The sequence below is a fragment of the Armigeres subalbatus genome, chromosome 2 (genome assembly GCF_024139115.2).
Source record: "Armigeres subalbatus isolate Guangzhou_Male chromosome 2, GZ_Asu_2, whole genome shotgun sequence".
NCBI lineage: Eukaryota > Metazoa > Arthropoda > Insecta > Diptera > Culicidae > Armigeres > Armigeres subalbatus.
The window spans coordinates 64,964,522-64,980,354 of record NC_085140.1 but is presented as its reverse complement, the minus strand read 5'-3'; the positions used below and the strand labels follow the sequence as shown (position 1 = coordinate 64,980,354).

The 15,833-nt window shown below is 40.7% G+C and overlaps 1 protein-coding gene and 1 long non-coding RNA gene across 4 annotated transcripts in view; one reads left to right on the top strand and one right to left on the bottom strand.

Moving 5' to 3' along the window:
* Window positions 1–622: 622 nt before the first annotated feature.
* The window catches only part of LOC134208768 (uncharacterized), a 60,984-nt gene continuing 45,773 nt past the window's right edge, over window positions 623–15,833 (bottom strand). For all 3 annotated transcript variants that reach the window (XM_062684695.1, XM_062684693.1, XM_062684694.1), the window contains exons 3-6: window positions 4,808–5,006; window positions 4,471–4,745; window positions 4,241–4,411; window positions 623–4,176 (exon numbers count right to left, since the gene is read on the bottom strand). In XM_062684695.1, coding sequence (XP_062540679.1) covers window positions 3,988–4,176; window positions 4,241–4,411; window positions 4,471–4,745; window positions 4,808–4,976 — 804 coding nt within the window. In that variant the 5' untranslated portion in view covers window positions 4,977–5,006 and the 3' untranslated portion in view covers window positions 623–3,987. The remainder of the gene's footprint in view (window positions 4,177–4,240; window positions 4,412–4,470; window positions 4,746–4,807; window positions 5,007–15,833) is intronic.
* LOC134214468 (uncharacterized) lies at window positions 7,813–9,069 on the top strand. Its single transcript, XR_009979799.1, has 4 exons — window positions 7,813–7,885; window positions 7,959–8,213; window positions 8,282–8,401; window positions 8,460–9,069. It is a non-coding gene; the product is annotated as an uncharacterized LOC134214468 (long non-coding RNA).

The following is a 15,833-nucleotide window of genomic DNA, read 5'->3' as shown; positions in this document are numbered from 1 at the left end:
CTGCAAGTAGGCTCCGCCAAAGCGACCGTGTGCCGCTCAAAGCGCACAAGCCCAAGTCCTGGTGTTAGGTGGGACGCTAAACAGGCTTGACACGACGGCCCTCCGACGAGACAGGAGGTTTACGCAGGCCCAGTAAGCCGCCTATAAAAACAACCAAGACGAACGACATAGAAGATAATACGACTCAATACAATCGGCAACGTCCTAGGCGACGAATAAAGGATCACGATTGGAAGCTTGGAACATGGAACTGCAAGTCGCTAGGCTTCGCAGGTTGCGACAGGATAATCTACGATGAATTAAGTCTCCACAACTTCGACGTGTCGTAGCGCTGCAGGAAATCTGCTGGACAGGGCAGAAAGTGTGGAAAAGCGGGCATCGAGCGGCTACCTTCTACAAAGCTGTGGCACCACCAACGAGCTGGGAACCGGCTTCATAGCGCTGGGAAAGATGCGCCAACGCGTGATTGGGTGGCAGCCAATCAACGCAAGGATGTGCAAGCTGAGGATAAAAGGCCGTTTCTTCAACTATAGCATCATCAACGTGCACTGCCCACACGAAGGGAAACCCGAACATAACTCATACAAGGGATTACACATAACAAACTAGTCAATGGTCCATCTATTCAGTTCATATTTATTCTTAATCAATTCGTATAAATCCTTAAACAAAACTAAATTTGAGAATTAAGTGAAAACATAATTGTAACTTAGAATCGAATGATGGTGGGTATTGTTTAACTGGATTTCATTTTCTTGGCTTTGATTTCTTATTTATTATCCTAGCAGCTCCGAATCGGCGATTCCGGAGCCAGCTTCCTAATCATAGTCTCATATTCAAATCTCTACTAAACGGTATCTCTTTTGCGGGGGTTTAACTTTACAACTCTAATGACACATCACTTTTCGCTTGTTTTTTTATATGTATCTCATAGTTTCGTTTCTCTCTCAGGGTAGCTTGCGGAAAGATCAACAACTTGTGGCTCTAAAACCTATCAACATACAATCATGGCTAATAAGTCAATTTGTTTAACGGGGCGTTTCGCTCCGCTAAATTAATTTTTATTTCATTATTCATCTATTCATGCTGGTCACTTGATTTCTTTTCTACATATCATATGCTACTCTTTCGTATAATCAGATCTGGCATTTCATCTATACAATTAGCATTTCGTTATTGTCTACTCTTCTAGATACTTGTTGTTGGTTTTGTTGTGTCCTAAAGTGTGTTCGGCTTAGGGAAGAAGCTACAACTTAGATAGGTTATCTATTACTACTTCTCAATTAGTTTTACGCATGTTAGTCAATATTTCAATACATTTTAGCTTGTAACAGATTTATGGCTCTACTCGATTGAGTTTCATAGAAGATCGTAGCAAGCTATGCGCGCGGATGGTTGCTTTTAAATTTGCTGTCACGGTTTTTGTTCGTTTCCGCAAGAAAAAGATTCGGCTGATGTGTATTTTTTGCATATGTACTAGAAGAAAAAAGTTTAAGTTATCTGAAGTTTGAGATTTACGAGTTTGGTGACTTTTTCTCAAGTGTATTCTTATTTGAGTGCGCGAAATCGTTTGTGTAGTTTGAATACGGGGATGAATTTGGTGAAAACATGTATGAATTTGTGAAAATACCAGGAAAATATGGATCAATAAAGAATTGCTCGGAAGTCGGAATAGCGCTGGAAGAGTAGTGGTTTATTCGTGGACACTCGTTGTAATCTGCTCTTCCTCAGTTATTAATTTGTACGGAATTGGATCCATTTGGTGAGATTGTTTCAATATGTTTCAATATGATTCAAAAACTAAATACGCGCTGGATTTAAAAATCCGGAAGTTTGTTTATGGATCCATTATCCAATTGATAATGGTAGCATAAACAGGCGGGGCTTATTGCAAGTGAAAGTGACCTCGGACTGGACGTGAGTTACCAGGCAGTCTGAAATGGGTCACTGGAGCTGCAGTAGAGCTAACACCTTCTAACTCCCGGGCTAAAGCTGACTTTATTAAAGACAGCTTTCTTCCATAATACCACTGCCGGACAGTGGGGGTTAGATTGAAGATACACAGACACACACAGATACTCGATTGAGTTTCATAGAAAAAGGAAAACCTTGTCTTCTGTTGCCGCTTTGATATGGGAAAAATCTAGGGCAAGATGATTTTGCTCGTTTGATTTTTTTTTGTTCGCTAGGGCAAAACTGGCAAAATAGCAAAGCTGTAACTGCGGCCAGTTTTTCCACAACTTTTTAGACATATGCATTCTCTTATAAGTAGCATACAAAGATATGTTTTTGCCACTACGGATTTGTTTCATTTAGGACTCGTTTGAATTTTTAACCTAATGCTACAACTATTACGACATGGAGCGGAAATGGTAGACTGAGATGAAACTGGAAGTTCACTATTTTGGTATTAATCTCTTTGGTATGGAATAGTGAGGATTGCTTTCAAACCTCCAATATGCAGAGCGAAACCAATTATAGATTAAGGTTCTTTCAATCCAAGTATTACCAACTATTCTTAGAGTATTAATATTATATCAACTGTCTATAAGGCTAGTCAGTACTATTCCATCTAATTCCACTTCTAGATTGATACTCATTCATCATTAACAGAAAAGCTTAAGTGTTTTGTATTCAACTTGGAGTCGATTCCAGTACTTCTTCTTCTTCTTCTTATTGGCATTACATCCCCACACTGGGACAGAGCCGCCTCACAGCTTAGTGTTCATTAAGCACTTCCACAGTTATTAACTGCGAGGTTACTAAGCCTGGTTACCATTTTTGCATTCGTATATCAAGAGGCTAGCACGATGATACTTTTATGTCCAGGGAAGTCGAGACAATTTCCAATACGAAAATTGTCTAGACCGGCACCGGGAATCGAACCCAGCCACCCTCAGCATGGTCTTGCTTTGTAGCCGCGCGTCTTACCGCACGGCTAAGGAGGGCCCCGATTCCAGTACATACAAAACACTAAATAGAACATGTTGATTTCAAAATATGCATGAGAAGTTACATTCGAGTAGTGGAGCTTGGTAGAATAGTACTAAATTATCTTATGATCAGGAAAAGCTAAGAGTAAAACCAAAGCTTAATAACAATTTTTGTTTGATCCATTTTTGTAGATAATATGAAGCCTGGTAGAGCCAGCTCGAGGATTTTTTCGTAAAAGCTCAAAAGAATTTCTTGTGATAATTGGAAAGAATTTCTTGTGGAAATTTAGAACGATTATTTTCTGAATTTCAGAAAATGTCTTATGAAGAATTTCTCATCGCATTTTAGAAGAATTGCGCGACACGATTCTGGTCGACGCCCCGTTGCCATCGGGTGAAATAATTTGAGATTCCTGAACTCCCGTGCAAGTTGGTTCTAATACAACCTAACATGATTTTACTACCACAGAAAACAAAATTCCATTCTATGGTACATTTGTCCTAATTCAATTAATTTGATCTGCAATAGTAAATCTGTTTCTCGGTTCTATGGCCAAGCAGTCTAGCCGATATGGAACTACTATTAAATTTCTTTAACAAGATTTATGCAATGCAGAATAACTCAGTGTACGGGAAAAGTGCTCCGCATATTGAAATAAAATGCAGTACCAAAGCAATCCTTCTCAGTTCGATTCAGTTTTTTAGTTTCCGTTTTTAATCTAAATAAATTACTTCATCTACTTTTACTTACTTACAACAATAAATGTATTCCGTTATTATCTGTCAAATAACCAAATAGCATTTTCTAATACTTAACAGTCTTGCATAGAAGCTAAATTTGGAGACGTCTGGTGTTTGGTGTGCCTTTATCGTTAGTTAAAAACGTTGTGATGGTATCTTTTTGAGCAGGAAGGACGTTTTCATGTCACACAAGTTCCTCTCACTTCTCGTAACCGTAATGATTTACACAACTTTGGAAGAATTCAGGATTAGATCACTATGTACTGGAAATAAAGTTCGATTGAGGCTCTGAAACTTCGTTCGAGGGCCGCACTCACAGGAACGTGCATATGGTAAATAATACTGCTACCATGAAGAACATGAGGACCACGTCCCTCCGGAGGTTCCGGTCCCGGTAGAATGGTCTCGTGCTGAAGCTCTCCTTACGCGTTTGCCGCAGCAGCCACAGCGGAAGCATCAGGTGCATGACGTCCGGTATCATGAAGCCCAGGTCACGAACCACCTGCAAGATTTCGAGACAAAATTGTAATTGAATTATATTCGTTTAAAAAAAAACTTCCAATTACCTGATGAGGATATCCTTCGCCGCGGAACACATTTGATATGAATTGGTCCACTCCGCTGGCCAATATGTGCAAAATGGCGATTCCTACTATCGCCAAAGTTTTACGTGACGTCACAACGTTTTCCACATTAGCCAAATGCAGCACAAAACTGGTTGATATGAGCTCGGTAATCTGTAAGCAATACCTGTGTTAGTAACTCAAACTTGTCACGATACGTTCCGGACCATTACCGTGAAAAACAGCTGATGGTTCCACTGATTATAGTACTCATCATTATAGTAATTAAGATACGCCCACCAGGCGTAATAGTGCGAAAAGATGGACAGCATGAACAGTATGATCATCGTGTAGCGAACCCGGCTCTGAAGCATGAGTTGCATCAGATATTTAGTACATTCGTACAGTGCGATGACTCCGACCACGATCAGCAACCACATCTTCATCGTATTCTGCGTTGCGTTGAAGTACATATGCTTGTACGACGCTATTCCAGATTCGTACGTTCCTGAAACACAATTGCGATTGAATATTATTCCATAGTACTGTAACGTGCATCCGTCAACAAACCTTTGAACACCGTATCCCAGCAGGAGCACGAGCAAAACCGTTTGTCAACGTACCGGGAATAGTTTTGCCAGAAGTACCACAACACTGCGATGTGGGCTGGAGGTATTAAAGCCGGGCCAATACTTCCGCACGCTGCCGGTAGCCACCGGAGGATGTCCATCATCATCATGGTGGCGGTTAATTTCGGGATGGAAGGTTTCTGAAATAATGAGAGACACGTATTTTGGTTATAATATTTTGCTTCTAAAGTGATAGAATTTGTTAATTCAATTTCTTCTAAGCTCGATATATAAAAATGAGTTTGCATTTTTTGTGGCAATATAACTCACGAACGGGAGGACCGATTTGTAAGATTTTCTTACCAATCGATTTATCTTGGACTCTGCTGTGTTTATATAAAAAAGATTGACAAATTTGCTTGGAAATGGAAGGGTGTTTTTCGACTGGATAAGATTTAATACTCGGAAGTTGACTTTCTCAGTCTGGAGAATCAGGACGATGGCCTTTTTCAAAGGGTCGTTCGACTAACACCAATCGCAATAGATTTCATGGGACAGTACCAGGCGGGATTTATGGGTGAACGCTCCACCACAGACCAGGTGTTCGCCGTACGTCCGGCATTGCAGAAATGCCGCGAATACAACGTGCCCACACATCATTTATTTATCGACTTCAAAGCATATGATACAATCGATCGGGACCAGCTATGACAGTTAATGCACGGGTGATCGAGGCGACGATGGATCGGGCGATGTGCGTAGTTCGAGCTTCAGGGACATTCTCGAGTCCCTTCGAAACGCGCAGAGGGCTACGGCTGCTATTCAACATCGTTTTGAAGAAGGTAATACGAAGGTCAGGGATTGACATGAGTAGTACGATTTTCACGAAATTCATCCAGTTATTTGGTTTTGCCGACGACATAGATATTGTGGCACGTAACTTTGAGAAGATGGAGGAAGCCTACATCAGACTGAAAAGCGAAGCTAAACGAATTGGACCAGCCATTAACACGTCGAAGACAAAGTACATGATAGGAAGAGGCTCTAGAGAGGACAACGTAAGCCACCCACCATGAGTTTGTATTGATGGTGTCGAAATCGAGCTGGTGGAGAATTCGTGTACTTGGGCTCACTGGTGACCTCCGATAACGATACCAGCAGATAAATTCGGAGGCGCATCATGGCAGAGAATCGTACGAACTTTGGACTTCACAAAACGCTCCGATCGAATGGAGTTCGCCGCCGTACCAAAGTGGCTATCTACAAAATGTACAATGTTATGAAAACTCACGCAAACTTGAGTTGCGTGCTATTGCCTACGCAATGCGGTCGGGTCTGAGCTTGACGACCGACTGGCAAATAGCTTACACAACCTCACTTGATCAGTACCGTTGCTGATGAAGAATGTGTATAGCCGCCAGACATTCTAAATACTCACGCTCCTCTAATGTGGACGTGTAAAAAACACATGTGGAAGTATTGGCTTGAGAAATGGATTGCGAGTGATTTGACTATGCGTCCAATTTGGGAATCTCGAGCTCGTTCAGTAGCCGCTAGGTTGCGAAGGCCGACGGAGGTCCTTCGTAGCTTAGTTGGTTAAAGCACCAGTCTAGCGTACTGTAGGGTCATGGGTTCGAGTCCCATCGAAGGGAAAGTGGTTACCTCCAATACATTTTCCAAATCAATATCTTCCACAAAACGTACATATTCACATATGAGTTTTCATAACATTGTAAATTAACGTCCAAGTCGGGTGGTTTAATCCCCGGAAATAGGCAATTACCTTTGATTGAACTATCTACAAAATGTTTATTAGACCGGTGGTTCTCTACGGATACGAGACCTGGATGATGCTCGTGGAGGACCAACGCGCACTGGAAGTTTTTAAAAGGAAAGTGCTGCGTACCCACTATCATGGGGTGCAGATGGTGGAGGGTACGTGGAGGAGGCGAATGAACCACTAGTTGCATCAGATGTTGGGAGAACCATCCATCGTTCATACCGTGAAAATCGGAAGACTGCGGTGGGCCGAGCACGTAGCCAGCATGTCGGACAGAAACCCGGTGAAAATGGTTCTTGACAACGATCCGACGGGAACAAGAGGGCGAGGTGCACAGTGAGCAAGGTGGAACGATCAGGTGGAGGGCGATTTGCGGACCCTGGGCGACGTGCAGCCACTGCACATTGGGCCACGCCGGGAGATTAGAAGGAAAAAAATTCACCATGATAATAATATTTTAGGAACAAAGTGTCTTCCAATTTCGCTCAAATTCGCGGAGGACACTCAGAACATGGGACAGAATTGAGTGATCGGTGTGGAGAAAACCCGAATTTTTGAACCACCCTAATATATATTTAGATAAAAATAAAATTAAAAAAATTACGCTTGAAAAACCTAATTTTCCGTACCACCCTAGCGATTTTAAAGTAAAATCGATTGAACGAGTGATGTAAACAACCTACGATTACGGTCTGTTCAGTAAAGTGGTCACGTTGATAAGCGTTGATATTATTGAACATGTTATTCTACCAATCGGTATATTAAGTATCCAGATGCGCTGGAAATATATAAGGAAATTATGATTACCGTCAACTGGGGGGAAGATGATCATTTTTAAGACAAAATATGCAATAACAATGTGTGTTTACATTTTAAATCGATACAAATATTTTCAAAACATGTACTGCTATACGTTGCAATAATCAACAACTTCAGTTTTCTGAAATGCGTTCGCATTTATTAAAATAAATTAAATTATCACACATTTTTGGAGTAATCTGGTTTGGGGTGAAGTTGATCAAGACAGCTCTACTAAAATCATTATGACCTAGTAGTCAAAATACACAAGGTTATTTCACAGCAAAAAAAATATTAATATGCCGTGGCGTAAGTTATCGAAACGTACCAAAAAAGTATATGTAAATACGGATTTGACGTGTTTTTGCGTCATATCGGTGCATTTGTACGTCACTCATCGGAAAATCTGATTGACAGAACTGATTTTTGGAGTACGTAAAAACAACAGATATTTACCCACCCTTTGTGGTATTTGAATACATTTGAAATGCTGCACATCATGTAGGTTTCAAATAATACAAAATATTACATCAAATAATGCTAAATGCCGTTAAATCTACGCAATATTACATAGATTGCATTGCAAGCTGCTGCGAACATTCCAGGAAATAAATCTCAAACCGCAGTCTGTTGACAGTTTTCGCTTGTGTTGTTTGCTTCGTTAGAGGTCAGTGGAAATTCAAAAAAGCTATTTGTCTGCCGAAATGGATAAGATTCAGTAACTGGAGGATTGTCAACTAGGCAAGTAGGTACGAATCATCATAATTCCGGTATTGGTACCACCGTATTGAAGTCCCGCAGCGCCGATTGGAAAAACAAAATCCTGCAGGTAAGTTAGCTTCTGTTCGAAGAAAACGACAATCTCGCCAGTGGATAATCAATTTATTTCGCTTACAGTTTAAATTTCTTGTCAAACCAAGATATGTCATCTGTTGGAGCAGTTGGATGAGATCCAGTACAAGATCCAGAAGATAGGGCACTTCCTATGTCAAAGGCTGGAAAAATGAAACCGTGCTGGTAGGTACCTTCCGATTGAACTGCACTGACCTGGCGGATAAATAAATTATTATTGCAGACAATTACTCCTACTGAACCAAACTTCTAGAATAATCATCCCGGCTGATATCTGTTGGAGGAGGATGCCGATCTAGGAACTGAACCTGATACGTGCAAAGATGTAGTAGTGATGGTGTAGCTACAGAATGTCACAACGAAATAATAAGAAAATACCTGCGGTAAGTTGCCGGAAGACGAACATTGCCGCCACATTCAGAAAAGAATCGCATGGCTGTTTCACACTCAGGGCCGAATTTAGCCGGAAGGGGGGCCGGGCCGACAGCTTGTGGGGCCCAAAATGTATAAAAAAGGTTGGTTTTGATACATAAGATTTGTGGGGGCCCGGGGCCACGGCACCCAACGCCCCCCATAAATCCGGCCCTGAATCACACTGATCAACTAGTAATAAAAAACCTGTCTGCTGTTTCAGAATTAGAACGCAGAATGGAAAATATTCAAATAATTAAATCCAACAACTGGAATTGTAAATAACGAATTCAACCTTCAATTTTCAAACATAATATATGTACACTTTTGAAATCAGTAAATCATAATTGAACACCAATTAAAATTAAAATGTAGAATTAAAATTCAAAAGTTTGATTCCAAATTATAAACTATAATTGAAAAAAAGGAAAAATACGAAATTTTAAACATAAATAGAAATATTAAATAAATATTAAAGAAAATTGAAAAATTAACATTAGAATAAATTTAAAAATTGAATTTAAAAATATAAAATTTAAGATTTAAAATTAAAAAATGATTTTTTTTAATTTAAATTTTAAATTGAAAGTTATAAATTTTAAATTGAAATTTTAAATTTTAAACACTCAATTTAAAATTTTTAAATTTAATTTAATATTTTAAAGTTCGAATAATTTATTTTTAATAATTTTCAATATATTTTCTTCAATTTATTTAATTTTACGTACAACTTATTATTACTTATGTATTCTAAATGATCGGCGGTGGCGTGGCAGCGTCACGCTGATGGTAATTGGCGATAGAAGCGGCGTGATTTGTTCAGAAGTTTTTTCAGGAAATGCTCCTTTGGAAGTTCCGCCAGGAATTCCTCCGGAAGTCCCACCAGGAATTCCTCCGGAAGTTCCGTCAGGAATTCCTCTGTAAGTTCCTCCAGGAATTCCTCCAGAAGTTCCTCCAGGAATTCTTCCGGAAGTTCCTCCAGGAATTTCTCCTTAAGTTCCTCCAAAATTTCCTCCGCAAGTTTCTCCAGGAATTCCTCCGGAAGTTGCTCCAGGAATTCCTCCAGAAGTTCCACCAGGAGTTCCTCCTAAAGTTCCGTCAGGAATTCCTCCGGAAGTTCCGCCAGAAATTCCTCATGTTCAATCATGAATTCTTCCTAAAGTTCCTCCAGGATTCCTCCGGAAGTTTCTCCGAAAGTTCCTCCAGGAAATTCTTCTTAAGTTCCTTCAACAGTCCCTCCCTAAGCATCGCCGGCAATGCCTTCGGAAGTTCCGCCAGGAATTCCTCCGGAAGTCCCGCCAGGAATTCCTCCGGAAGTTCCGCCAGAAATTCCTCCGGAAGTTTCGCCAGGAACTCCTCCGGAAGTTCCTCCAGGAAGTTCTTCTTAAGTTCCTTCAAAATCTCCTCCGGAAGTTCCGCCAGGAATTCCCCCGGAAGTTCCGCCAGTAGTTCCTCCGGAAGTTCCGCCAATATTTTTTCCGGAAGTTCCGCCACGAATTCCTCCAGCAATTCCTCGGGAAGTTTCTCCGGGAGTTCCTCGGGATGTTCCTCCGGAAGTTCCTCCAGGAATTCCCCCGGAATTCCCACGAATTCCTCCAGCAATTCCTCGAGAAGTTTCTCCGGAAGTTCCTCGGGAAGTTCCTCCGGAAGTTTCTCCAGGAATTCCCCCGGAAGTTCCTCCAGGCATTCCTCCGGAAGTTCCTCCAGGAATTCCTCCGAAAGTTTCTCCAGAAATTCCTCCGGAACTTTCTCCAGGAAATCCTCCGGAAGTTCCTCCAGGAATTCCTCCGGAAGTTCCTCCAGGAATTCCTCCGGATGTTCCTCCAGGAATTCCTCCGGAAGTTCCTCCACGAATTCCTCCGGAAGTTCCTCCCCGAATTCCTCCAGAAGTTCCTCCAGGAATTCCTCCGGAAGTTCCTCCAGGAATTTCTCCGGAAGTTTCGCCAGGAGTTCCTCCGGAAGTTCCTCCATGAATTTCTCCTTAAGTTCCTCCAAAATTTCCTCCGCAAGTTCCTCCAGGAATTCCTCCAGAAGTTGCTCCAGGAATTCCTCCGGAAGTTCCGTCAGGAATTCCTCCAGAAGTTCCACCAGGAGTTCCTCCTAAAGTTCCGCCAGGAATTCCTCCGGAAGTTCCGCCAGAAATTCCTCATGTTCAAACATGAATTCTTCCTAAAGTTCCTTCAGGAATTCCTCCGGAAGTTCCTCCAGGAAGTTCTTCTTAAGTTCCTTCAAAAGTTCCTCCGGAAGTTGCGCCAGGAATGCCTTCGGAAGTTCCGCCAGAAATTCCTCCGGAAGTTCCGCCAGGAATTTCTCCAGGAATTTCTCCAGAAGTTCTTCTAGGAATTCCTCCGGAAGTTTCTCCTTAAGTTCCTCAAAAATTTCCTCCGCAAGTTCCTCCAGGAATTCCTCCAAAAGTTTCGCCAGGAATTCCTCCAGGAATTTCTCCAGAAGTTCCTCTAGGAATTCCTCCGGAAGTTCCTCAAAGAATTTCTCCTTAAGTTACTCAAAAATTTCCTCCGCAAGTTCCTCCAGGAATTCCTCCGAAAGTTCCTCCAGGAATTCCTCCGGAAGTTCCGCCAGGAATTCCTCCGGAAGATCGCCAGGAATTCCTCCGGAAATTCGCCAGGAATTCCTCCGGAAGTTCCGCCAGAAATTCCTCATGTTCAATCATGAATTCTTCCTGAAGTTCCTTCAGGAATTCCTCCGGAAGTTCCTCCAGGAATTTCTCCGGAAGTTTCGCCAGGAATTCCTCCGGAAGTTCCTCCAGGAATTTCTCCTTAAGTTCCTCCAAAATTTCCTCCGGAAGTTCCTCCAGGAAGCTCCCCAGGAATTCTTCCGGAAGTTCCGCCAGAAATTCCTCATATTCAATCATGAATTCTTCCTGAAGTTCCTCCAGGAATTCTTCCGGAAGTTCCTCCAGGAATTTTTCCGGAAGTTTCGCCAGGAATTCCTCCGGAAGTTCCTCCAGGATTTTCTCCTTAAGTTCCTCCAAAATTTCCTCCGCAAGTTCCTCCAGGAATTCCTCCGGAAGTTCCGCCAGCAATTCCTTATGTTCAAACATGAATTCTTCCTGAAGTTCCTCCAGAAGTTCCTCCAGGAAGTTCTTCTTAAGTTCCTTCAAAATTTCCTCCGGAAGTTTCGCCAGGAATTCCTCCGCAAGTTCCGCCAGAAATTCCTTATGTTCAAACATGAATTCTTCCTGAAGTTCCTCCAGGAATTCCACCGGAAGTTCCTCCAGGAAGTTCTTCTTAAGTTCCTTCAAAAGTTCCTCCGGAAGTTGCGCCAGGAATGCTTTCGGAAGTTCGGCCAGGAATTCCTCCGGAAGTCCCGCTAGGAATTCCTCCAGAAGTTCCGCCAGGAATTCCTCCGGAAGGTTCGCCAGGAATTCCTCATGTTCAAACATGAATTCTTCGTGAAGTTCCTCCAGGAATTCCTCCGGAAGTTCCTCCAGGAAGTTCTTCTTAAGTTCCTTCAAAAGTTCCTCCGGAAGTTGCGCCAGGAATGCTTTCGGAAGTTCGGCCAGGAATTCCTCCAGTTCCTCCAGGAGTTCCTCCGGAAGTTCCTCCAGGAAGTTCTTCTTAAGTTCCTTCAAAAGTTCCTCAGTAAGTTCCGCCAGGAATTCTTCCGCAAGTTCCGCCAGAAATTCCTCATGTTCAAACATGAATTCTTCCTGAAGTTCCTCCAGGAATTCCTCCGGAAGTTCCTCCAGGAAGTTCTTCTTAAGTTCCTTCAAAAGTTCCTCCGGAAGTTGCGCCAGGTATGCTTTCGGAAGTTCGGCCAGGAATTCCTCCGGAAGTTACGCTAGGAATTCCTCTGGAAGTTCCGCCAGGAATTCCTCCGGAAGTTTCGCCAGGAATTCCTTCGGAAGATCCTCCAGGAAGTTCCCCTTAAGTTCCTTCAAAATCTCCTCCGGAAGTTTCGCCAGGAATGCTTTCGGAAGTTCCGCCAGGAATTCCTCCGGAAGTCCCGCCAGGAATTTCTCCGGAAGTTCCGCCAGTGGTTCCTCCGGAAGTTCCGCCAGGAATTCCTCCGGAAGTTCCGCCAAGAATTTTTCCGGAAGTTCCGCCACGAACTCCTCCGGAAATTCCTCGGAAAGTTCCTCGGGAAGTTCCTCCGGAAGTTCCTCCAGGAATTCCTCCGGAAGTTCCTCCAGGAATTCTTCCGGAAGTTTCTCCACGAATTCGTCCGGAAGTTCCTCCACGAATTCCTCCGGAAGTTCCTCCATGAATTTCTCCGGCAATTCCTCCAGGAGTTCCTTCAGAAGTTTCTCCAGGAATTCCTCCAGAAGTTCTTCCGGATGTTCCTCCAGGAATTTAAAAATCCGAGAAAAATCCGAGAAGTTTTTTGATTTTTTTCATTTTAATATTTATTTTTTATTATAACCCCCCCCCCCCCCCCCTCGACCTTTCGGAGACCAGTAGGATAAAATGTTAATTAAATATTTGTCACGGCCAACCCGCATAATAAAAAACAACATGTTATATGGTCAGAATCATTATTACGATGTAAGATATAGCTTCACAGTTTACGTTGCGGTTATCGAATACTTTTCGATCGATTCAACCATAACTGCTCGACATCATCACTAAATGTCAACATATAACATGCTGTCTCTAAAATGTCCTTTATTTCCTGCATTATATTTCAACATTTTATCATACTGTTGATCGAAAATTTTGCACGTGAAAACAGACGATTTTTTATGGTGACATAACTTAACAACCCATTCAACATATTGTTATTTGTCAAATAACCGTACAACAAACTGTTAAAACTTTATATGAGATTGTTCATTTACAGTTGTCAACAGTAAAGGATACTGTTGTCGACCGCACGGGAAAATATCCATGTACAGTTTGTAATTATGCGGGATATTAAAAGCTAAAAATTAAAAATTGAAAATTAGAAAATAAAAACCTAATAAGGCCGATACAAATATTTTAAAATAATTATGTCTCTCCTTCTCGGATTTTTTTGCCAAGATATAATATTTTGAGGGGGTAACAAAAAAATCGGGTAATTTTGAGAATTTTTAAAACATTCTTTAACAAATCCGATTTTTTTTATTTGTTTTATTTTAATATTAATTTTCTATTATAAAACCCCACCCCACCTCCTTCACCATCAGGAGACTAGTAGGACATAATTTCAATTAAATATCTGTTTCGGCCCAAATTAAAAAATTAAAATTAAAAATTGAAAATTAAAAATTAAAAATAATTGATAAAACTAAAAAATAATGAAGTGAATTTCAAAAAAAATATTTGTTTTATTTGTATTTGTGGATACAATAAAAGTATTTGTTGATACGATGAAAAGCGTTTTGAAAAAATAAAATTTGAATTTGTTGTATTTGAAAATGTATTTTTGTACATGAAAGAAAAAAAATCCGAATACCCCTAAGCCCGCTGCCGAAAGTGGGATTGATCCTGACCTGTTTTTACGTCATTTTTTCAGTTACATCAAAAATATTACGCGGTAAATTAATTACACTGCATTAATTTGAAAACGAAATATCGAGTACGTCAACTTTTTGTTACGTCAATCAGATGTAATAAAACATAATATTTACGACGGCGATGATGTGCATCGAATCTGATGTGATATTACTTTTTATTTTTTACTGTGTTGTATGAGTGTTGAATTTACTACGTAAAGAAGTCTACGAAGTCAATATTTGAAACGAAAATAGCTTCATTTATGACTATCTCTCTTTTTCTTCCAAAAAATACATTTTCATGATTATAATCGAAAAACTCGGATTTCTACCTAGCGGTAACATTACTTGAATAGAAAATATTGTTGACTACCGTTTCATAAAAAAAATTGGCACTTTTGACTGACACATCAAATGATCATCTTCACCTCAATGATCATCTTCCCCCCAGTTGACGGTACTATAAACATTTTGTTTTTGACGAATTGGGCGGAATTTTCGGTTTTGTAACACTTCTAGAACTGATGAGTTTGATTTCCTCGTACATAAAGCCATTCTTTAAATGATGGAAAAACATCAAATTCCCTCAAATTGCCCGATACCAAAATATGCAAAGCAATCCTTAGCCCTTCCTCTGTCTAACCCAGGGAGAAATGGATCCCCCTTTTTCCCCCATTCAAAAATACAGGCATTTGAAAATGGCGGATTTTTTCGAGAAAAACAGTGATATCTCTGCAAACCACCAATGAATTCACTTGGTTGTGTAACCAAAACGTGCATTTTTTATGCTCTAAAACTTTGTAGAAGACGCCGCTTTGATAAAAATTAAAACTAAAAAGTTACCATCAAAATATTGATAATTATTCAAAATTATCATTACAATTGATATAAACGACGTACAACAATGGTTTCTTCAGCAAAGTGCCTCAAAATTAAATAAGGAACAACTTTCTACAACTTCATATAATGCTAAAATTGGAAATATAGAAGTTAAAAATTTTATCTCAAAATATAGTGGGGCCATACTATTGCAAAACACTTCAAAATAAAGCTTAAATAATAAGCTTTGACTTTGCTGAAGACAGTTAGATCCTAAAATATTATCATTATGGTGAAAATATTTTTTTCCTCCTAATATCACGACGTGCCCACTGTGCACTGCACAGGCCACTCCGGCCTCAGTGATAATAAATCAAAAACGACCATTGAAAAGGGCCACAACCCATCGGCAGAAACGTTGGGCAAGTAAAAAAAACCATCGTCCTAATTTTCAAGACTGAGAAAGCCAACTTCCGAGTATTTGCTGGGAAAGCTGAAAAATCATCAAAATATAAACTTTTGAATGTGTTCTGAACAAAGCCATCGAACTCGAAATCGATCTATAGAGTGCGACGTTTAAAAATTGTCTTTGTCTAGTTTAAAAATAAAATAGAATTTAGAATTTTAAAGCGACATTATAATTTTAGGTCCTTATAATATTGCAGGAGTAGGGGGAGCCGCTCTTTGGAATTTTGGACTCACTCAAGCCACTTTGCACGAATAAAAGACAGGAACAACGTCTTCGACCAGAGGTCGTACAGACTGAACACTTAACACCTAGCATAAGACAACGGACAGGGAACAGGACACATAACACCCTTGGCTGAAAGTCTCGATAATAAAGACATAAAAAAAACAACACACAGATTATGAAAAGTTCCCTCCTTGTCGGGGCGGCAATCGAACCCATAGTTCCTAACACATGCTAAC